Raw genomic sequence first — 21,766 nt, forward strand, 5'->3', positions numbered from 1 at the left:
ATATACTGCACCATAACGTTACTGTCTTACAGTATAGTATTCCTAAAAGCGGACATTTCACTGTTGCTTGCAGAACATTGCAGAAACATTTAATAAACTTCTATGCAATATTATAATATTTCAATGTAAAATATTGTAAGAATCTTTGAAACTGCTAACAATGGCGCCACCATGCAGCGAACTGTGGGAAATTGTGAGATGCTTGATTCCGGACGGTTCCACAGTCCGTCGTAGGCGTGATTAAGGGTAGTAACTGGTTGCACCGATATTGCAGTTGAGAAAGATAGATTTATTTAAACTGCTGTAACAGGACTTTCTCAGTCGAGCATTGAGCTGAGTCTAATTTCTCTAACGCTGCTCGCAGGCAGCAAACGCAAGAAAGATCACTAGTTTTCCTCTACTCTGTGCTAGGGAAATGTGGCGGTTGCTACTCCCCACATACCCCCCCCGAGTGACAACGATATAACGTTGGTTTTTACCTGACTTATCTGTTACATTGAATGCTAAGCTTAATTTAAACTTAGGTGTACGTTACATTGCGTTTGCTTTTTGTTGAACATGAATATACAGAATGTTCCATTTTAAAAAACGCATTTTGATAATTCTTTAATGAAGCATTTTCAGTAAAGATGTTTCAAACAAAAATTGCATGGTTTTAAAGGGGTCAATGGGACACCATAAGATGGTATCAATAATTTGACCTTCAATAGTTGCTTGAAGGTCATGTAAAAGACACCTTCAATTTTTTTAATAGGACTGCCTACTTTTTATTCTTGCAGCTTATCTCGAGATCTTTCCAAAACACTACAAGAAAGTTTATTTTTGTTGAGTACTTTCCGAAAAGAGGCTTGAAAGCTACGGTGTATTCTAAATTCAAGCGTCATAACTTGGAAAGCCTTTAACGAAAATAAACTTATTTATAGTGTTTTGGAAAGCTCTCAAAATCGACTACAAGAAAATGCAATAAAAAATATAGAATGTTAGAGAAGTACCGATACTCTAATATTATATCTTTTATTGCATATTCTTGTAGCATATTTCAAGACTTTTTCAAAACACTACAAGAAAGTTTATTTTTGTTAAATACTTTCCGAGTTGTAACGCTTGAAAGTTACAGTACACCGTAGCTTTCAAGTCTTACAACTCGGAAAGTACACAACGAAAATAAACTTTCTTGTAATGTTTTGGAAAGGTCTCCAAATAAACTACAAGAATATGTAATAAAAAGTAGGCAATTCTATTAAAAAAATTGAAGGTGTCCTTCACGTGACCTTCAAGCAACTATTCAAGGTCAAATTAATGACACCATCTTATGACCCCCTTAAAACCATGCAACTTTTGTCTGAAACATTTTTACTAAAAATGCTTCATTAAAAAATTATCGAGTTGCGTTTTTTTAAAATGGAACACCCTGTATTGTGAATAAAAGATCTCAAATAACTCTAAGTATTTATAATGCAAAGGTAACTTTTTTGGGACGCGCGTATGTCCTTTACACTACTGTTTGTTGCTGGATGGTTGATTATTTGCTGACGTCGAATTAGTTAAGTCGTCTTCTACAAAATACGCCGGTTTGAAATTTTCAACGAAAACACTCCGCTCGGTACTGTTTACATTAATGTCGAAAACGCGGTCAAAAACTTGTTTGACAATACGATGTGGGTCTGTGTACAGACGCTCGTGCTTTTTTGGTGCCTTCTACGCGCAAAAGACATGTGTACAAGTTTGTAAATCTTTGAAATAAAATGCACGCTTTTTGTATCTATGCAGTTCAACTCTTAAATTCGCCCGGAATGCGCAGGATTGTTCTGTAAATAAATTCCGCGGGCGATGCACCGGTATCGAGACGGACGTAAGTGCGTAAACCCAATAATACGGTTGAAAGCACTTGTGTTTTCATTTCCGTGACACATAATCGCAGCTTTTAAACTTCTATGCCACCGTTCATATTGTTCGCGGCAGGGTGGTACGCAGTAGTGCGAATACGCTAACAGCCGATTAACTGCAAAAGCGCTGAAAAGAGTTGCGATTCAAATTAACTGCCCTGGTCAGTGGTCAATGTTCTTGGCGCGCCGAAATTCGCGATCCAATTATCATAGAAAGTTTGCGTGATAGTTGTAGCCTCAATATTTTTAAGAGCTACTGGCCAACGCGAAAATCGATTGATTAGCATTACATAATATTTGTATTCGTCTGATTTGTACAAGAGACTTACTATGTCCATGTGCACGTATTTGAATCGGCCATCCGGCGCAACAAATTTATCAGGAATCATTTGCACGTGTCGCAAAATATTTGACTACTGACAGTCGGTGCAATTTTTGCACCACTTTGCGATGTCGCGATACATGTTAGGCCACACGTAGCGTTGACAAATCACGCGATCTGTAATTTTAGCACCTGAGTGTGCGGTATCATGAAATAAATGAAAAACACGCTTGCGTAGTGATGCCGGTATATACGGTTGGATGAACTCTCCGGTCATCTCGCAATAGAGCGTAGTGTGAGTTGGACCCCACTAAATGCGTTTCATTGTCAGTGGAAAGTCCGGTGTTTTGTGGATGATTTTAAGTTCTTCATCGCGTTCTTGCTGCTCGGCGAGCTTGTTTAATTCGATTTTGATCGGCAGGCGTATGGTTTCAACGCGAGATAAAAAGTCGACGACGACGTTGTCGCTACCCGATATGTGTTCGATACGTGTAGTAAGCTGTGATATGAACGAGAGTTGCCTTTGTTGCCGCAGTGAGGCTTTATCGGCACGTTGTAAAAATTTGTAAATGAGCGACTTGTGGTCAGTAACTATTTTGAAATCACGGCCCCATAAAAAATATCAAAAATACTTTGTGGCTTCATATATACCAGGTGTAGAAGTATGAAATCAAAAATTTTTTGTAAAAATTACACGTCTGTTATTTGAAAATGATAAAAAATATTTTATTCAAAATTATCTCAATTGCTATTTATACATTTTTTCCACCTTTCCGACAGTTTATGAATGCCACGCCAAAAAATAACACTTCTTTTGAAACGAACCAGTTATCGAGCCGTTTTCGTACATTTTCATACGAATTGAAGCGTTGTTCAGCGAGAGCGTGTCCCAGTGATGCGAATAGATGATAATCGGACAAAGCCAAGTCTGGAGAATAAGCCGCATGCGCTAGTATTTTCCAACGCCTCGATTGTTTCCCTAACCCGTTTTGCTATGTGTAATGGGGCATTATCACGGAGCGAAATGACTTTGTGTTACCTTTTTCCGGTTGTTTTTTTAATGTAATGCTCAATTTAAATCAATCATTTGCTGTTGGTAGCGATCAATGTTAACGGTTTCACCAGGATTTAGCAGCTCATCACAGATTACACCCTTTTGATCCCACCAAACACAGAGCAATTTTTTGTTTCTAAAGTGATTTGGAAGAATCTTGCAGTGGATGTCGATAATTCGTCTGGATTTACCCATGATTTACGACGCTTAGAATTCTTAAAATATATCCATTTTTCGTCACCTATCACGATTTGATGGAGAAATGACTTTTTTTTATATCTTGAGCAGCATTTCACAAGTGGTTTTTCGATTTTCTTGCTATCTTTCATTCAGTTTATGTGGAACCCATTATCCCACTTTCTGAATCTTTCCCATAGCTTTCAAACGAATGGAGACAGCTTTCTGCGTCACATTCAATTGATCCGTATGTTCTTGTTGAGTTTGAATATCATCTCCATCCAATAAAGCTTGCAATTTGTTGTCTGCAAACTTTTTCGGTGGTTTTCCATGCTCTTCGTTTCTCACGTCAAAATCACCACTTTTGAATTTTTTGAACTACTCAAACACTACTGTGTTTTACCAAAAACATGTTTACCGTAAGCTTCGACAAGCATTCGATTCTGCAGCAGTTTTCTTCAAATGATAACAGAAAACCAATGCTGTCCGCAAATCGTAGTTTGTAAGCACAAAACTCGACAATGTTTAAGGTTATAGAAAAATATACCGGTATGTGGAACTTGTGTCGTTGGGTGTAAAAATCTTTGTCAGCTGTTAGAGGGAGATGATGACGCTGCAGAAGCGGTCTTACGATCCTTAAACTGATGGCTAACACCATCTATAAAGAAATTCCGGTTTCATACTTCTACACCTGATAGCCGTGAGCTTGCGATTGTAAGCGCTATATTTAAGCTGCGTTGGACAAAATTTGCGCGAGAAAAACCCGAGAGGCTTCCACACGTTGTCAAGACGTTGTTCAAGAACAGCCGCCATGGCGTAATCGGAAGCATCGCAAACAAAGCGAGTCTCTGCCGTTTCCGCTGAGTGTGCGAGCATAATCGCGTTAACCAAGCTCTCTTTACATTTAGCGAATGCTTCTTCCGCGATGGGAGTCCACGCAATTGCTCTTTTATCGTTTTTGCGTGAGTCGCGCAGGTACTCGTTGAGCGGTGCTTGTAAACTTGTCGCGTCGCAAAGAAGTCGGTAGTAGAAATAACAGTATCTAGAAAATGGCGCAATTCTTGAATCATGCGCGGTTTGGGAGAGTTAAGGATGGCTTGATCCTTAGTTGGGGATGATGCGTATCCTTTTCTGTTAACAATGTAACCGAGAAATTCGAAAGAAGATTTTCCAAACTGGCACTTTTCGACATTAAGTCGTAATTGATATTTTTACAATCGCTGCAATAAGGTTCTAAGATGCTCCTCATGCTTTTTGGAAATCAAAAATGCTATGAGGATGTTATTAATAAAAGCGAACACAAATTCTAAATCGCCGAGCGCACGAAATATCTGTCGTTTGACCGACGTTCTTGAGGCCGTATGTTATATATTTATATTCAAAGAGCCCGAACGTTATGGGGGCGTTATGACTGCCGTTTTAGAAACGTTTTCCGGTGCGACTGGAATTCAGTTTAGTAAGCTTGAAAAAGGTTGAGTTTGGAAAATATGGTTTTTCTGCGGAAGTTGGAGGAACAGTCATACAGATGCGGCACGGAAAATCTGTCCAGTATGATCACCGCGTTGAGGCGACGGTAATCTCCGCAAATTCTTTAGGAGTTGTTTTTTTTTTAATCATATGGATGAGACTAGCCCAAGGGTTGCTGGACGGAACGCATATTCCGAGCTCGATCAATCTTTTGAATTCCGCTTTTGCGATTTTTAATTTGTCCGGACTTAATCTTCGCGGACGTTTGGCTACGGGAGGACCAATTGTAACTATGTGGTACAGTACGTCACTCATACTATTTTGAACCAATTGTTTAAGCCCAATCACCTCAAGAAATTCAGCTAAAATGCGCGCGAATTTCGTAGCAGGATTGATCGTGCTGATTGCAGAAACAATACCGTTTTGACGACGCTTCGAGTAAACGCGTTATTTGTTGAGTCGATAAGCCATTGATCTTTGAGATTGGGCAAGAGACCGTAATGTTTTATCAGATCGGCCCCGATGATTGGATACAGTACTAAAACAACGCAAAAATTCCACGTGAGTGAGCGTATACCAAGGTGCAAGGTTTGAAATAATTCTCCGAACGTGTCAATTTGAGTGTCGTTTGCCGCGTAAATTGAAATTGTTAGGCAATTTCCTAGCGGTTTTTCCTGTCGGAAACAGTGAAATTTCCGCACCCGTATCAATGAGAAATAATTCCTCTGTGACACAGTCGTGGATGTGGAGGCGTACAAAATTAGGGTCTGCAGCGCTTGCCTCCATGATGGTAGACCCAATTATTCCCCCTTCTTGTATTCTATTGCCTTGCACTTCAGCCATGAACACGGGGTTTTCTCGGCGCTTTTACACGCACGCGCCTGATATCCGAAGGTCCTGTGCGGCCAGCAGACCTTGGACAAGTTACAGCTTTTGGAATGTTCACGATTTTTGCTGGAAGCACTATTAGATCGTGATCTACTTGATTGTTTGACGAGAGTCGCGAGAGCTGCAAGTTTTTTGGCAAGACGGTCGACCTTGCTTTCTAAATCGGACGGTAGCGATTTCTTCACAGACGCGACTGCGCATTGAACGGAATCACTAGATCACTGTTTCAGCTATTTTATCAGCTGTTTGGGCTAGCTTATCTAAGTCCGCGCATTGAAAGTTGCTAAGATTTCCTGTAAATAGGAACTAAAATATTCTAAAAAAATTGTTTTCAAGACCCCGTCGTTACAACGTTTTTCGGGGTTAATGTTACGTAATCTGCCGAGAATGTGTGACGGCTTCCCGGAGGTCAAGACCTGCCCTTTGATAAGTTGGCGAAGTTGACTCTCCACTGAGGCTAAGAAGGTTTCTATTATCCGCGCCTTTAATTTATTGTACTGTTTGTTTTCATCGGGCTCTGCAATGAGATTTCTGCAACACGCAATAGCGTCCGCATCCAGCGACATTATGACGTAATAGGCTTTAGTTTTTTGATTAGTAATGCGCAAGGTTTTAAAGATGGTTTTGACCTGAATAAACCAGATAACGGGGTCTTTTATCAAGAACGGTGGGATTTTCAGGATCCGATACGAATCAATACGCGGGGCGCCTGCACCACATTGCCCTTGCACCTGTTGAAGGTCTGCATCTGCGCTAACTGTTCCTGCAATTCCTCGATTGTGGGAGAAGGCATCGTGATAAATACGCGTTATGACGCTTATACTTAAACGTGAAAAGTCGCGAGTTTACAAATATGCTAAATATCCGCTTACACTTGACGACAATAATCGCGTTGCGTTGTGCGATGTTTTTTAGTCGAAATGACGATCGCGCGTCATTGCCCTATGTTCTATTGTTCTGCGATGATTGCGCGCACGAGCAGGCACGGGAGCGTTACATGACTCGAGTTGACATGCGCAGACATGCATCGACTGCACGAACGTGTTGGCGCGAACGAATTACTTTGAAATGGCGGTACGCGCCACGCGCCAAACGAAGACAAAAAAAATATTTGGGTCGATCGCGCACTAAGTCTCCCGGTTGTACCTCGACCTTGACGATGATGCACCCTCGGCTGCCGATGGCGGCAATGTTCTCGTCCACATACGTTGTTTCAGGAACCGCCGGTGCAATGTTTTCGGCGACGGTTCGGCGTACACACGCCGGTAATTTGCCACGTTTTGTGTCGACGTTGCTGTGGAATGATTTCCGGAAACCTGACCAGTGTTGTCCTTGACAACGCTGCTGCGGGCACCTCCCGGTATTTAACACGTACTGTTCTTGATAGCGCTGCTGTAGGCGCTTGCCGGTGGCCGCCGTGTGCTAATCTGCACGACGACGCCTGCTGTGGTGGGCACGGTTGTTGATAAACACGTGCCATCCTATACGGGTCGCATTCACATAACCGTCAATCACTTGACCGATAGGTCACTTAGTATTTGAACGTAATTTTTGGCATAATTAGCATTCGGATTTAGTTTTCATTTGAATTATAGAAATTTTTTTTCTAAAATTAGCTGCAAGTGTTTGTCCATTTTATAATAAAATGTCTTCACCTCAGGAATCTGCTAGTATAGCAGAAGTAATCAAAGATGGGTCAAAAATTAATATAGACGGTTTTGAATTTGTTAAAAATAAAACTCGGAATGGCATGTATTATTGGGCTTGCAAACGTAGAAGCAGAAAGAAGGACAATGTACTGCAAAAGCAATAACAATTTTGATTAACGGACAACATCTTGTTCGTAAGTTTGATGCTTTGGCACATAATCATGCAGGTCAAGCTGATAAGCCACAAGTTGAAAAAGTATGTAATCAGATGAAACAATTAACTAAAAGTAATACTGATTATTCAACTCAAATTATTAACAATGTAGTAGCATTTACATCACGAGATATTCAGCCGTGTTTACCATGTAAAAATCAACAAAAAATGTCTTGAGACAGCAAATTAAAAGAGTTACAAAATGTAATGCTTTTGCTGAACCAAAAACATTAAAAGACTTTTCAGTGCCTGATGAGTTATCATTGACAATTTCGGATAGTCACTTTTTGAAAGATGTAAAAAATGGAAGTAAAAGAATTTTGATTTTTACTACGAAGGAAAATTTGAAATATTTGCAAAAGGCTAGATATTAGATAATAGATGGTACGGTTAAGACTGTTCCAACTGTCTTTAAACAATTGTATATATTTCATGCAAATATTGGTAGTGACTCTAATCCTTGTGTGGTGCCATTAATTTATGCTCTTGTAAATTCAAAGAATGAAGAGTTGTATAAAAGATTGTTTCAAGAATTGAATGATTAGGTTGTGGAATTTTCATTTAATTTAAAACCCGAATTTTTACTGACAGATTTTGAAAGAGCTGCAATTAATGCAGTAAAATCTGAATTTCCGTTAGCACAAAGTAAAGGTTGTCATTTTCATTTGGCTCAGTCAGTTTATAAACAAATCCAAACAAATAATTTGACATCAAAATATGGTAATGATCAAAATTTCAACCTTCTTATTAGGCATATTCCTGCTTTGACATTTTTAAGTTCTGCTGAAATATCTGCAGCTTTTGATAAATTAAAGAATTTTTTGCTTAAAGATGCAGAACCAATTATTAAATAGTTTGGCGATAATTACGTTAATGGAAGACAGCAAAAAATTTTGAAAAATGGAGAGATTCAGAGATGGCGACCGACATATCTACCAGAAATGTGGTCTGTATTTGAAAATAGATATTTGGCTTTACCACAAACTCAAAACAAAGTGGAAGCATGGCATCGACGATGGAAAACTCTTGTTTGGTTGTGCACATGTAGGAGTTTTGGCTATTATTAAAGAGATTCGGAAAGAGCAAAATGTTGTTGAAAATGAAATTAAATGAAATTTGAGAGGTGAACTAGCTCCAAAAATGCGACGTGAAGACTGTCAAAGAGAAATTCGCATTCAAAATATACGAGGTGTGTTCAAAAAGTATCGCGAATTTTGAATTTTCGCGGGTTACGTATATTCGAATTTCGATCTTTTTGTGGCGTTATGTTGGTACTCATGTCTCTCACTTATGCCGACAAGCTCGGCCATTTTGAATGTTCACTTAATTGTTGACAGCTGCTTTGCTTGCACGTGTTTTGGATCGTCTTCGATTTTTATCTATTCAAAAAAATGGATCAAAGAACCTGTATCAAATTTTGTGTGAAAAACGAAATTAAATGCGCGGATGCATTCCGAATGTTGACTGTGGCATACGGAGAAGCTACCTTGGACCGAAGCAACGTTTATCGGTGGTACAAAATGTTCTCAGAAGGCCGAGAAGATGTGAACGACGAAGAGCGTGCCGGACGCCCGAGCACTTCAACAACAGACGAAAAAATTAATGAAGTGGAGAAAATGGTATTGGCCAATCGTCGAATCACCGTTAGAGAAGTTGCTGAGGACCTAAACATATCGATTGGCTCGTGCCATTCGATTTTTATCAATGATTTGGGCATGAGACGGGTCGCCGCGAAATTCGTACCAAAATTGCTCAATTGCGACCAAAAACAGCATCGCATGAACATTGCTAATGAGATGTTGGACTCTGTCCGCGACGACCCAAATTTGCTCCAGAGGGTCATAACTGGTGACGAATCGTGGGTTTATGGTTATGACGTGGAAACCAAAGCTCAATCATCTCAATGGAAGCTGCCGCACGAACCAAGACCGAAAAAAGCGCGCCAAGTTCGTTCGAATGTGAAAGTTTTGCTGACAGTTTTCTTCGATTGCAGGGGCGTGGTGCATCATGAGTTCTTGCCACAGGGTAGAACGGTCAATAAGGAATATTACCTGCAAGTTATGCGCAATTTGCGCGAAGCAATCCGCCAGAAACGCCCGGATTTGTGGAAGAACAAAAATTGGCTTTTGCACCACGATAACGCCCCTGCTCACACATCGTTGCTTGTGCGCGACTTTTTGGCAAAAAACAACACACTAATGATGCCGCAGCCACCGTATTCCCCAGATTTGGCCCCCTGTGACTTTTTCTTGTTCCCTAAACTGAAGAGGCCCATGAAAGGACGACGTTACGCTACGCTTGACGAGATAAAGACGGCATCGAAGGAGGAGCTGAACAAGATAAAAAAAAATGATTTTTTGAAGTGCTTCGAAGATTGGAAAAACCGTTGGCACAAGTGTATAATATCTCATAGGGATTACTTTGAAGGGGACAAAATAGATATTCATGAATAAATAAATAATTTTTGAAAAAACACAAAATTCGCGATACTTTTTAAACACACCTCGTAATCCATGATTGCAGTAAGAAAACTGTCCTTGAATATTTAAGGGGAATTGCACATAATATTTCAATATAATCCTATCATTAGAATTAGTTTAAATGTAGTTGTATGTTTCAATAAAATATAAAAAAATAATAAAATTGTAAAATCCAAAAAAATTATAAAATGATAAAGTTAAAAAAAACTTTAAAATTTTAAAAATTAAAAATAATTTTAAGACAAAAAAAAATTAATTTAGATTAGGGGATATTGTTCTAATGAATGTGAGCCTTGCTATATGTTATAGAAGGTACGGAACAATTAAGTTTTTATAAATTAATTAGCGTTCTTGTTTTGTTTTTTGTGATATACTTACATAAATCTTATTTAGAAAATTTTGTTATTTTTGTTATATGACCTTGTATACGAGGTTTACAGATGTACTGTTCCGTATGGAGTATTTGGTCAAGGATATTCAATTGACCACGTTGCGATATTAGCTCTGAAATTATGGCCAAATTGTAACTAAAATAGAGTTGGGTTGAGTTAGAAAAACTACGGAGAAAAGGCGCAGAGGCCGATTCTTGAGGCGACACCCACTTGAACGCTATTTCAATTGTAATTTGGCCAAGGATATCCAATTAATCACGTTGCAATATTAAAACTGAAATTATAGCCAAATTGTAACTAAAATAGTTAGGTTATCGCGGTGCATGCTCAGCCCGATCCCGTGGTCCGTCCCGAGCCCAGACGCCGGAAACAGTTAGGGTTTAGTGGTATAATTGGGTCTAATTGGGTCGGGAGCTCCACATGCCCCGTGTCTTGTCCCCACAGGCCACAAAAAACTGTAAAGAATTTATTGCGAAAAAGCCTCAGTGGTCGAGTTGGCTAAGACACCCGTACCGGAGATTCGGGAGGTTCTAGTTTCGAACCCTGGCTGAGGTGATATTTTTCGCAATAAATTCTTTACAGTTTTTTCAGGGGGGGAAGGGTTAATATATAGTAGATGCTAGTAAGCATCAAGTATTATTAAATTAATTTTAATTCAATAAAAGTGATATTACTAACTCTTATTCGATCATAACTGTGTTATATGACCAAAAGTAACGGCGCGCAGTTTGGTTGAGTCTGAGAAAGTATATAAAATCACACGTTTATATAAAGCACTAAGCTCTAGCTATGACCGAATAGGCCTTCTTATTTGAATTTGTATGTTAGGTACATGTATCGGTCGAATATCTCTCTAATTTGACAAGTTAATTTACCCTACCGTAAAAGTCGTATGTGATGAAATCATATACGATCGTATATGATATTGTTACATGTGTTTTTGGGATGCATTCGTATGTGCATGATATACGATTCATATATCTATCGCATACCAAAAAAAGCGCAAAGTTTCTTTGAAATATCTACATAAATATGTATTATATTACACCACATAATCCCAATGAGCAACACAATATTTTTATAATATTTTAAAAAACAATTTTTGCAAAAAAAAATCCATTCTTAGAAATTTTTTTCGAAAATTCCCAAACGGTCATCCATCCAAGTCGCGACCCCGGTGAACGTTGCTTGACTTTCAAGATCGCTGCGAACTGATCCTTCATGATGACCTGTGAACACTTTATGCGTACATAACTAATAAATGAAGTTAATATACGTTATCGAAAAAATGAAATATGTATAATTAAAGCATAATATTTATATTTAACATACAATATATAAAATTATTATTAATTTTATTAGTTAATAAAATAGTTTTTTTGCTATTTTCACAAATGCAAAATAGCATTTAAAATAACTTTTGTTATTTGTTTAAATAAGAATGCAACTAAAAAATATATACAAATTAAACAAGAATGCCTTCAACGGTCGCAGCTAAATCTTTGTACTTGTATTATTTGTGTGATTTTTATATACTTTACTCAAATTCAATGAACGGCGTGCCGAATTAATTTTCAGTCATAACACAGTTCTAAATTGAACAAGATTTGAGTAAAGTATATAAAAATCACACAAACAATACAAGCACAAAGATCTAGCTGCAACCGTTGAAGGCATTCTTGTTCAATTTGTATTGATATAGTAACGGTCAAAATATCGATTTACTACTTTAAAAAATATATGTTAATATAATACAATAATTAAATTAAATATGAAAAAATTTTTATTAAAAAACATTTAACAAATATTGTCTGCTCATTAGAATATAAATCGAATTTTCTTCATTCATGAACCTATTTTGTCTAAAAGTATATATATGATTATATATTTTTTGTTAATATCATTAATAATCTATAAAAAGATTCAAATACTGCATAGATTACAAAAGATAAATTGATTTTAAATACAACGACAATATATGTATATTATCCAATGTGTAACAGCCAAAATAAAATAATTATTTATTTAGAATGTATATAATTATAATTATTGCAAATAAATAAACAAATGTGAGATAATTTATAAATCAAGTTAACATTTATTATTGTTATGCGAGAAAAAACTCGGTTTCAGAAGACTTTTTCAATGATGACTTCAATGATTTAATTACCATAGAGTTACGCTTGGCAAAATATGCATGTATTTTGTATGAGATGTATATCGTATATAATGGATGTGCTATCGTATAGAATCATATATGATTCTTATGCGATAAATCCGCATGTTAAACACGTGATTCTATATAATTTTCGCCTGTGATATGTAATTTGTATGTGATCGCATAACGATCGTATGTCTAATAATGCGATTGCCATGTGGTCGCATACAAGTCATATAAAAATTGTATGTACCTTATACGAAATCTTATATGATTTGGAACATACGTCAACATGTCACATGTGATTCCGAAACAAATGTCCAACGGTGATATGTAATTCGTATACCATCATATGTCTAATCATGCGATTAGCATGTGATCGCATACGATTCGTATAAGATTTGCATATAACTCTTATACGATCAGATATGATTCATATATCATTCGTATACTATTGATATATGATTCATATACCAAATTTACGGTAGGGTATATTGACATTATTTTTTATATAATGTAATATAACAACGTTTAATATAATTAATTCGTATAATTATTATGTTTCAGGTACTTCTCGACATTCCTCCTGCACATACATTTGGCATCAGACATTCGCCGTACATTTGCAATTTGAAGGACGCAGTTTATTAATTTATCTATTAATGACAACTAGTAATTTGCCAATTAAGGGGATGCTAAAGATGTTCTTTATTTATCGACTAAAAACGAGTTAATTTTTACGTACGCTGTTTTCCTAATTTAAAGATTTGCATTTAAAAACTTAAAAATCCTTTTCCTCAATTAAGGTATAAGTATTAATGTACCTCAAAATGATCGACTTTACGCCAAGAACGTTAAATTTATATATTTTTTATCTTATCTTATTGTTAATCCAATATGGCATTTAGAGCTGTCAACGGGTGTCAATATTTGCTTCAAACAAATATTTGATTATTTTCTACAAAAGTATATTGTGAGAGATAGATGCAAATTGCACGTAAAAACAACATAAAATTTTCAAAATTTGATTTACAAGGGAAATGCATGAAGTGATAATAGTGAATGGGTACAAATTATACAGGGTGTGCGAAAAGTGTAGAAAGCCCTAAATATTTCCGTTGCCTTGCATTTTACAAGAAAATGTTTCAGACAAAAATTATAGTTTTAAAAAATTATTTACTGATCTCATCAATTTGACCTTGGATGACGTTGCCAAGGTCACATCAAAATCACATTAACTTTTTTAAATGGAACACCCTATTTTTGATTCCAGAATCTAATAGCTGGTGTGAAGAGCTTTTCAAAACACTATAAATAAGTTTATTTTTGTTAAGTACTTTTCGAGTTGTGAGGCTTGAAAAGCTACAGTGTACTATAATTTTCAAGCGTTATAACTCGGAAAGTACTTAACAAAAATAAACTTATTTATAGTATTTTGGAAAGCTCTCAAAATTAACTACAAAAAAATGCAACAAAAGATATAATAACACAATGATAATAAGAAAGCCTTCTTTGGTCGCAGCTAGATCTTAGTGCTTATATTTATTTGTGTGATTTTATATACTTCTTCGAATTCAACCAGAATGTGCGCTGAATTTTTTCCGGTCGTAACACAGCATGTCGAATAAGAATAAATAAAAGCACTAAGATCTAGCTGCGACTGAAGAAGGCTTTCGTATCATCATTGTATTGTTACATTATTGGTCCAAAAACATATCTCTACTTTAAAAGATACAATGTTAGAATATTGGTAGTTCCCTAATTAAAGGGTATCGATATTTTTCTAACATTCTATATTTTTGATTGCATTTTCTTATAGTTGATTTTGAGAGCTTTCCAAAACACTGTAAATAAGTTTATTTTTGTTAAGTACTTTTCGACTTATGACGCTTGAAAGTTACAGTACACTGTAGCTTTCAAGCTTTACAACTCGGAAAGTACTTAAAAAAATAAACTATTTATAGTGTTTTGGAAAGCTCTTGACACCAACTATTAGATTCTGGAATAAAAAATAGAGTGTTTCATTTAAAAAAATTAATGTGATTTTGATGTAATCTTGGCGACATCCAAAGTCAAATTGATAAGATCAGTAAATAGATCTTTTAAAGCCCTATAAATTTTGTCTGAAACATTTTTTTGTAAACTGCAAGAAAACGGAAATATTTAGGGGTTTCTATACTTTTTGTATACCCTGTATATCGTTAAAAAGGTCTTGCCGAGTAGAGGTTAGCTGTGCAATACTTCACTTAAATAGCGCATCTAGAGGACGCTGTGCGCAAGAAAAGTTAAAGTTGTGTAGCGTCTTATAAAAGTCCGAAAACGTTAAAATATCTCGAAAATAATCAATTATAGCGAAAAATATGTAAGAAACAAAGTAGAGCTTAAAGTTTTCCTAATGATAAGAAAAGTTAACTTTAGGTGGTCTTTGCAATCAAAAACTACCGCGGAAATGACGATCCATGAGGTCCATCTTCGCATGCGTAAACACACATACACATACTAATGCCGATGATACTTGTTAAATTTGATGAGTCATAATTCAAAAAGTCATCGAAGTCTCATCGAAAAAATGTTTATAACTAATGTTTCAAAAACGTTTTAAAATTAGTTAAAATAATGTGATAAGAAATAGAAAGATCCATTAAAAAAGTTCAACTTGATCCTTATATTTAGAAACTTCACCTAAACTCAACTTTTTTTATCAGGCAAACTTTTTAAGCGCTACTTTGTTTCTTACATATTTTTTGCTATTTTATTAATTTAATTTTTCATTTAATTTAATTTATATTTAATTAATTAATTATTTTTAATTAATTAATAATTTTTAAGATATTTTAACGTTTTCGGACTTTTATAAGACGCTATATAACTTTAACTTCTATTGCGCATAGCGCCCTCTAGAAGCGCTATTTAAGCGAAATATTGCACAGCTAAACTCTACTTGGCAAAACCTTTCTAACAATATATAATTTGTACCTATTTGCGATTATCACTTCGTGCACTTCCCTTGTTAGAAATCTAACATAAAAAATAGGCGTGTCTAAACATTTGTGCATGCTACAAAAATGAACCATAATAAATGAAGCAGGATGGAATTGTATTGTGGAATACAATAGATGACAGATCTTGTAGTAGATGACGCTAAAATTAAAAAACAAGAAAAAATGATATATTCTAGAATACGTTGGGCAAAAAGCGCTAGCCTACTTGCCTGACCTTCGCGCCATTTCACTTACTCTTCGTCCCGCGCGGGACTGCTTGTCGGTCGACTCTCGCTTGAAAAAAGAATTTGTAGCATTAACTTCGAGGAAGTTCAACCTTAGGTTTAGCATCTCCTTAAGGCAAATTCTTTTTCAATATTTCAGATAATCGATTAACAAATTTTAAGAATAGTCAAGTTTTATTTTTCTTTTTCTTTTATTTTTTTGCTTTATTAATTACTACTAATCGAAGAAAAACATCAACAAAATACATATATTATGCTTATACAGAGCTATTATATTGTAAAACAAGAAAATTTAAAAATAAATACATTAAAGTTATTGTAAGAACAAAAACAAAATAATAAACTATATACATCCCAGCAAAATAATTCATCAAATAGCGCGGGTGCGCCTCGGCGCCAACTCAAGCGCAGCGAGCGAACTGCCTCTCTTTACATAAATCGACGATTTTTATGCACACGAGATCTGATAACCTCAGTAAATCTTAGTAACAGCTGAATCGATCAAGTGTTGAGTAGTCTAAAACAATAGCTTGGATAAAATGATATAATAAAAGTGTTTTTAGTTTTTTTGCTCCGTGCCCTACCAGCGGAGATATCGCGAAGCAAAGTTTAGCTCTATAAATTTTCATGTAAGAAACGTCATCATTATTATCTCTTTTAGCGATGTCCATTTCATTTTTTTGACACAGAGTGGCACTCGCTGGCATATACATTACTTACAAGGGGAATTCGCGACAATTGACTCACCGATTTTAATAAAATTTTATGGGTGTGTAGTATTCACTCACCCCTTTACTGTGGTAAAACCGTTCGTTGCGACACTTAGGCATTCTCGAGAAAATAACAATTAAATATTTCCAGCATTTATAGTACCATTACAGAAGAACGGTTGTCGAGTTGGCAATGTAGCGTTAGAAAGTCGACTAGTACGCGTGGGGTCCCAGGTTCGATCCCCGTGAATAAAATTTTTTTTTTTTTTTTAATTTAAATCTTATATTTTTAAATTGTTATATATAATTTTTAAAGTGTTTTTCATTATTTAATATAAAATGTTATTTAAAAAAGAATCAAAAAATTTAAACATGCTCTTTTATTATTAAATAAATTAAAAGTTCTCATGAACACAAAAAATATATTTGCAATAAAAATTTACAATAACTATTATACAATTAGTTTACAGTTTTTAGGGTGATACTTGTCGTAAAAACAATTAAAACACAATGGTTCATTGCACCATGCACATATAATCATTGACATTTCATGTGCACAGTCTTTACATTTCATTTGATTAAGAGAATTTGGAAAACAAACTTCATTAACATTTTTAAAAAGACTTCTTTCATTTGTTATTTGAGATGCAAACCATGCATATTTTAACATGTCACAAAAAATTGGCGCATTTAATTGATTGTGAACTATAGAATGTATTTTAATAGCATCCTCACGATTGACTATTTCATGAGAACTTTTAATTTATTTAATAATAAAAGAGCATGTTTAAATTCCTTGATTTTTTTTTAAATAACATTTTATATTAAATAATGAAAAACACTTTAAAAATTATATATAACAATTTAAAAATATAAGATTTAAATTAAAAAAAAAAAATTATTTACGGGGATCGAACCTGAGACCCCACGCGTACTAATCGACATTCTAACAACCGCTACATCGCCAACTCGACAACTGTTCTTCTGTAATGGTACTATAGATGCTGGAAATATTTAATTGTTATTTTCTCGAGAATGCCTAAGTTTCGCAACGAACGGCTTTACCACAGTAAAGGGGTGAGTGAATACTACACACCCATAAAATTTTATTAAAATCGGTGAATCAATTGTCGCGGACTCCCCTTGTTAGCCATACATACATGCGTCCATGTGATGCATCATGGTCACACTCATGATTGCGATTGACAGGTTTCCTAACCTGAATTATAAATAATATTTTGGTTCACAGGCAGATGACACTTTTCCCTGCCGAATTCGTTTGTGTGGTGCGAAAACGCTTTGAATGAGACTATAATCAAAACATGCAGTTAAAAATATACATTTTGCATTAAATAAAATCAATATTATACTCTTACAAGAGTATAATATTGATTTTATTTAATGCAAAACAAAAATTTGATGCTGTGCATTAAATTTTCCAAGTGTTATAACACGATTAACAAAGTGCACATGAATATGGTAACGACAAAACTAATTAAACCGAATGCGCATTATTAAATCTGTTTTTGTCTTTCTACTTTTTTTCAATGTGTATTTTACTTTTCTCAGAGAAAATGTGCTTCGCTTTATCAGATCTGCCTCTAAGTCATAATTTTTAAATTCTAGCGTTAATATATGTATGTTTTGAATGAATTAACGTTTGAAACAAGTGTCAAATGATTGAAGATGAATGAAGATATACAAATGATTTTAATGCCTATTGTTGTACGTTTAAATTTACAAGTTGTATCTTAGAGGCCTCAGCGCTGCGTGTTCTCTTTAGTTTTAGAAATTTGTAACTGGATTAATTAATAAGTAAGGTAAGTACATTTTAAATCTTCTTTATTAAAGTTAATAAAGTAAATGCAACTTTTACAATGTATATAGAGTTCACTGAACTAGTTAAAATAATACATAATATTAAACATGCTCACTGTGTTACAAATTATCTATTATAAGAGAGAATACCTTTTATAAGAGGCTCAGAAACATCATTAAATATCAGATAACACAGCAAGATTAACACACATTTTACTAAATTATAATTAACATTCATTTTTAATGGAATATATAACATTTAATCTCAAAGAATTAAAGAAGAAACAGAAATATAAAATTTTATTGAAATAAAAAATTTTTAAACTACAAAAACTTGGCGCTGCTAGATACGAAAAATAATAAAATAAATTGACATAAAAAAAGCGATAAATGTAACACTTGTAAAATATGCGTTATAAAAGTAATTATGCAAAGTAAGTTAAAGATTAAGTTTCTTTAACACTTAAGTAACCTTGTAAATCATTTTAATTTTGTATAGTATGTTATCATAACTATTATATTTTACAACATTACATTTAGATTATATTTAGACATCTAGCAGCGCCAAGTTTTTATAGTTTAAAAATTTTTTATTTTAATAAAATATTATATTTCTGTTTCCTCTTTAATTCTTTGAGATTAAATGTTATATATTCTAATGAAACTTTTTTTAAATTAAATACATCCACTTGGATTAGAACAGAAAGATTTTTCATTGAAAATATACAGATAGTACTTGAATTTTATTAAAAAGAAAATTAAAGGTATTATTACTTGGATTTTATTTAAAAAATAAAGATACTCTCACTTGCATTTTATTTGTTAAAAGTAGTACAGTAGTTATTTCAAAGAGCAATATATTCTTTTTATAATTGGCTCATTTTAAAGATTTCATACATTTTTTGAAAAAATACATTTGGGTTGGATTAAATTTAAGATATTTATTTTTAATTAAATATTACTTTGGTTGGAATAAAAATATTTTTGAATGGTAATACAAAGATAGTACCACTTAGGTTTTGTATAAAAATTAAAGAGAGTACTACCCCACACAGCACGAAAGGTTTCTATAAGATTTCTGAAAGGTTTCATGAAAAGGATTGAAACCTTTAAAAAAGCTTTCAAAAAATGTTTCTAAAATGTATAAATGTCCGTTTTTGAATCCATCAGTAATGTTTTCAAAAATCTTTTATAAACCTTTCCATAAACATTTTAAAAACATTTCTTCAAAGTGTACAGAAACATTTAAAAAAACATTTTTTAAAGTAGTTTGTACAAGCTTTTAAAAAAATATTTGAAAACGTTCTAAAAACCATTTTTTAAACATTTTTATAAGTATGTTATAAATTGTTTAAAAAACCTTCCAAAAAATATTTTTAAAATAATTATATGTTCGGTTTTTAATCTATCAGTAATGCTTCCAAAATTCTTTTATAAACCTTTCAGTAAATGTTCAAAAAACATTTTTTTTTAATATATCATTTAAGAAAGTATCATTTAAGAAAACTATTTTAAAAGTAGCTCGTAAAAGCTTTAAAAAAATAGCTGGACACATTCTAAAATTGATTTTTGAACTATTTTATAAATTGTTACTGAAACCTTATAAATATTTCTGTAATTACTATTTATCAAAAAATATTGTACCGATATTCAAATGTTTTCTTGTTAATATTTAGAAGTAATATGTATAATTTTTTTAGATTTCACATCTTTTTATGAAAGTTAATAATAAAATAGTTTTGTTTGTTATTAATATTTTTATATATTATATTATTTTATAAAAAGAAGTCGATTTAATTTGCTTCCAAACATTTTAATTTATATCACCTCACTAATAAAAAATTTAGGTTTTACATTTTTAACATATGAGAAGGTAACCGTTTTAGAATGCATTATAAAGTATCTAAAAATATTGTAGAAATCTATTAATAAATGTTTTTAAATTATATGATTAAGTTTATATAAATATTTGAAGAAATAGAATTCAGTTTGGAAATGCTTCCAAAAATGGGCGGACCCCGATAGCGCACGGGACCGATAGCACACTACCACTCACAGCGGCCGATGCCTAGAGTTTTTCCGTTGGTTAGGTTAGATAAGTCAAAATGATTGGTTGGTGGGCTATCGCACCGTGCGCTATCGGATCCTATCCTCCAAAAATGTAATTGAGAATGTTTTAAAAACCATACTTTCATCATTTATAAAAATGTTTTATAAATCTTTTCAGAAACCTATCAAAAAATGTTTCTATAAATGATTTTTATGTTGATTTTGCATTCCTCTGTTAATGCGAAGAAAACAATTCTTTAAAAAATGAAACTTTCCAATAATTTTTTTAATTATATTTTTTATTATAAAACAAATACAAAACACAAATATTAATTATAATTTCAGTTTCTATTAGAATTACATTTTTACTACATAACTATGGCAAAATCATTTTTAGTACATTATATAATTATAAAAAATATGCATTATTAATACTTTACATAATAGTACTTTAAACATTAGCTGAATAAAATAGTAAAGACAATTTTTTTTTAAATAAAACCTTTCAATATTATGATATATCATTTTTCTAATTTGACAACGTTATTCTTAAATTATAAAAGTTTAACTTTAAAATCCATAAAGTCTTATCTTTTTACATACTAATAGAAATTATATAAATAATAATATAAATAATACTTCGTATATTATTCGCTATCTTCGTTTAATGACGAGAGTTGAAAGGGAGTAAATGCCTTTCTTGACGGCGTGCTGTAAAGAAATTTTGTTGTGTAATTTACTATAAATTTTAATTCAAATTTAAATTTGATATTATTTATTATTTTAAAATTACTATCGCAATTCTATTCTTAAAACATATTAATGAGATGCATCTCATGGCTATATTTTCTTAATTTATTTTAACACCCTTATTTAACTTCTTGTTAAAACACTTCGCTCTCACGAAAAATCACCAGCTTTACATGAACCAACCGGAAGCAGAAATCTCGATTAGTACTATATTAAAACCGATTTAATTTTTATGCGTACAATCATCGAATTGAAATTATAGACTAAGGTAGACGGAGCCTTTTTACGAAAGGTAATAATAATAAGGTATTTAAATAATTCGCAATTTTTAGATTACCAAAAAATATTAATCAAAAAAATAATTGGTTTGAAATATTAAACTTAAAATATTGGTGTCAGTATAGTTTTGAATATAGCTCCGCGTAGTCACGTTCTTCTGACATTCCAGCTTTATGTAAACTTGAATATAGCCAAACACTGCGGAAATAGCCGAAGTGTAAATATTCAAAAAAGCACAAAAGTGTAT

The 21,766-nt window shown here is 33.6% G+C and overlaps 1 protein-coding gene across 7 annotated transcripts in view; it reads left to right on the forward strand.

Annotated features, from left to right (window-relative positions):
* Window positions 1-13,914, forward strand: part of LOC105203454 (nucleoporin NUP2) — a 233,973-nt gene extending 220,059 nt beyond the window's left edge. For 3 of the 7 annotated variants that reach the window (XM_039457392.1, XM_039457393.1, XM_039457394.1), the window contains one exon: window positions 13,255-13,912. In XM_039457392.1, the coding sequence (XP_039313326.1) occupies window positions 13,255-13,338 (84 nt within the window). In that variant the 3' untranslated portion in view covers window positions 13,339-13,912. Of the gene's footprint in view, window positions 1-13,254 lie in introns of all 7 variants that reach the window. The other 4 variants (XM_039457391.1, XM_039457390.1, XM_039457389.1 and 1 more) reach the window with 2 other exon arrangements.
* Window positions 13,915-21,766: the final 7,852 nt, after the last annotated feature.

This window comes from Solenopsis invicta, chromosome 14 (assembly GCF_016802725.1).
Source record: "Solenopsis invicta isolate M01_SB chromosome 14, UNIL_Sinv_3.0, whole genome shotgun sequence".
Lineage (NCBI taxonomy): Eukaryota > Metazoa > Arthropoda > Insecta > Hymenoptera > Formicidae > Solenopsis > Solenopsis invicta.